Source organism: Charadrius vociferus, unplaced genomic scaffold (genome assembly GCF_000708025.1).
Source record: "Charadrius vociferus isolate BGI_N301 unplaced genomic scaffold, ASM70802v2 scaffold631, whole genome shotgun sequence".
NCBI lineage: Eukaryota > Metazoa > Chordata > Aves > Charadriiformes > Charadriidae > Charadrius > Charadrius vociferus.
In genome coordinates, this window is record NW_009646948.1 from 3,425 (window position 1) to 3,985 (window position 561).

At 61.0% G+C, this 561-nt stretch overlaps 1 protein-coding gene across 1 annotated transcript in view; it reads right to left on the bottom strand.

Annotated features, from left to right (window-relative positions):
• Positions 1-335: 335 nt before the first annotated feature.
• LOC104295381 (protocadherin gamma-A7-like) overlaps positions 336-561 on the bottom strand; it is a gene marked incomplete at its 3' end in the record, with an annotated part of 14,043 nt that continues 13,817 nt past the window's right edge. Inside the window, exon 4 of the mRNA XM_009895137.1 lies at positions 336-503. Within this exon, the coding sequence (XP_009893439.1) occupies positions 336-503 (168 nt within the window). The remainder of the gene's footprint in view (positions 504-561) is intronic.

The following is a 561-nucleotide window of genomic DNA, read 5'->3' on the forward strand; positions in this document are numbered from 1 at the left end:
GTCTGCTCACTACACTTCAGAGATGAAACATGAAGGTTCTAAAAGTAAAAGAGGAGCGGTCCTACAGGAGAGATTGGCTCAGTGAACAGAATCTAACACAGAAACGACACGATAAAAAAACGAAGTGCCACTCTAACAAAGCTCAAGCCAACAGCAGCCCGACTCCCACACCAAGTGCAACGCTGATCCAACGAACCCAACCTCCAGAAAGAAAGAGGTGTTGACTTCCTTGTTACTAAACGTGCCTATGCGGGACACGGAAGACAGGGGGTGGAAAAGGGCAGAGAAGCAGGAGAGGGAAGCGTCTTGGAGCACGCGTGGTGCGAGGAACTCACCGGGGGAGCGTCGGGGTCGGGGTCGGGTTCGGCGCGGCGGGCGGCGGCAGGGTCCTCCCCGAGCAGCGGCGCGGGCTCGTCGGGCGGCGGGCGGGCCGGCAGGGTGTCGCAGCAGCTGCCGCCCGAGAAGCGGAGCTGGCTCTTGCGCGAGTCGGCCGTGAGCGACACCTCGTGCGAGTAGGAGTGCAGGAAGGCGCGGACGCCGTCGATGCCCACGAAGTGCGAG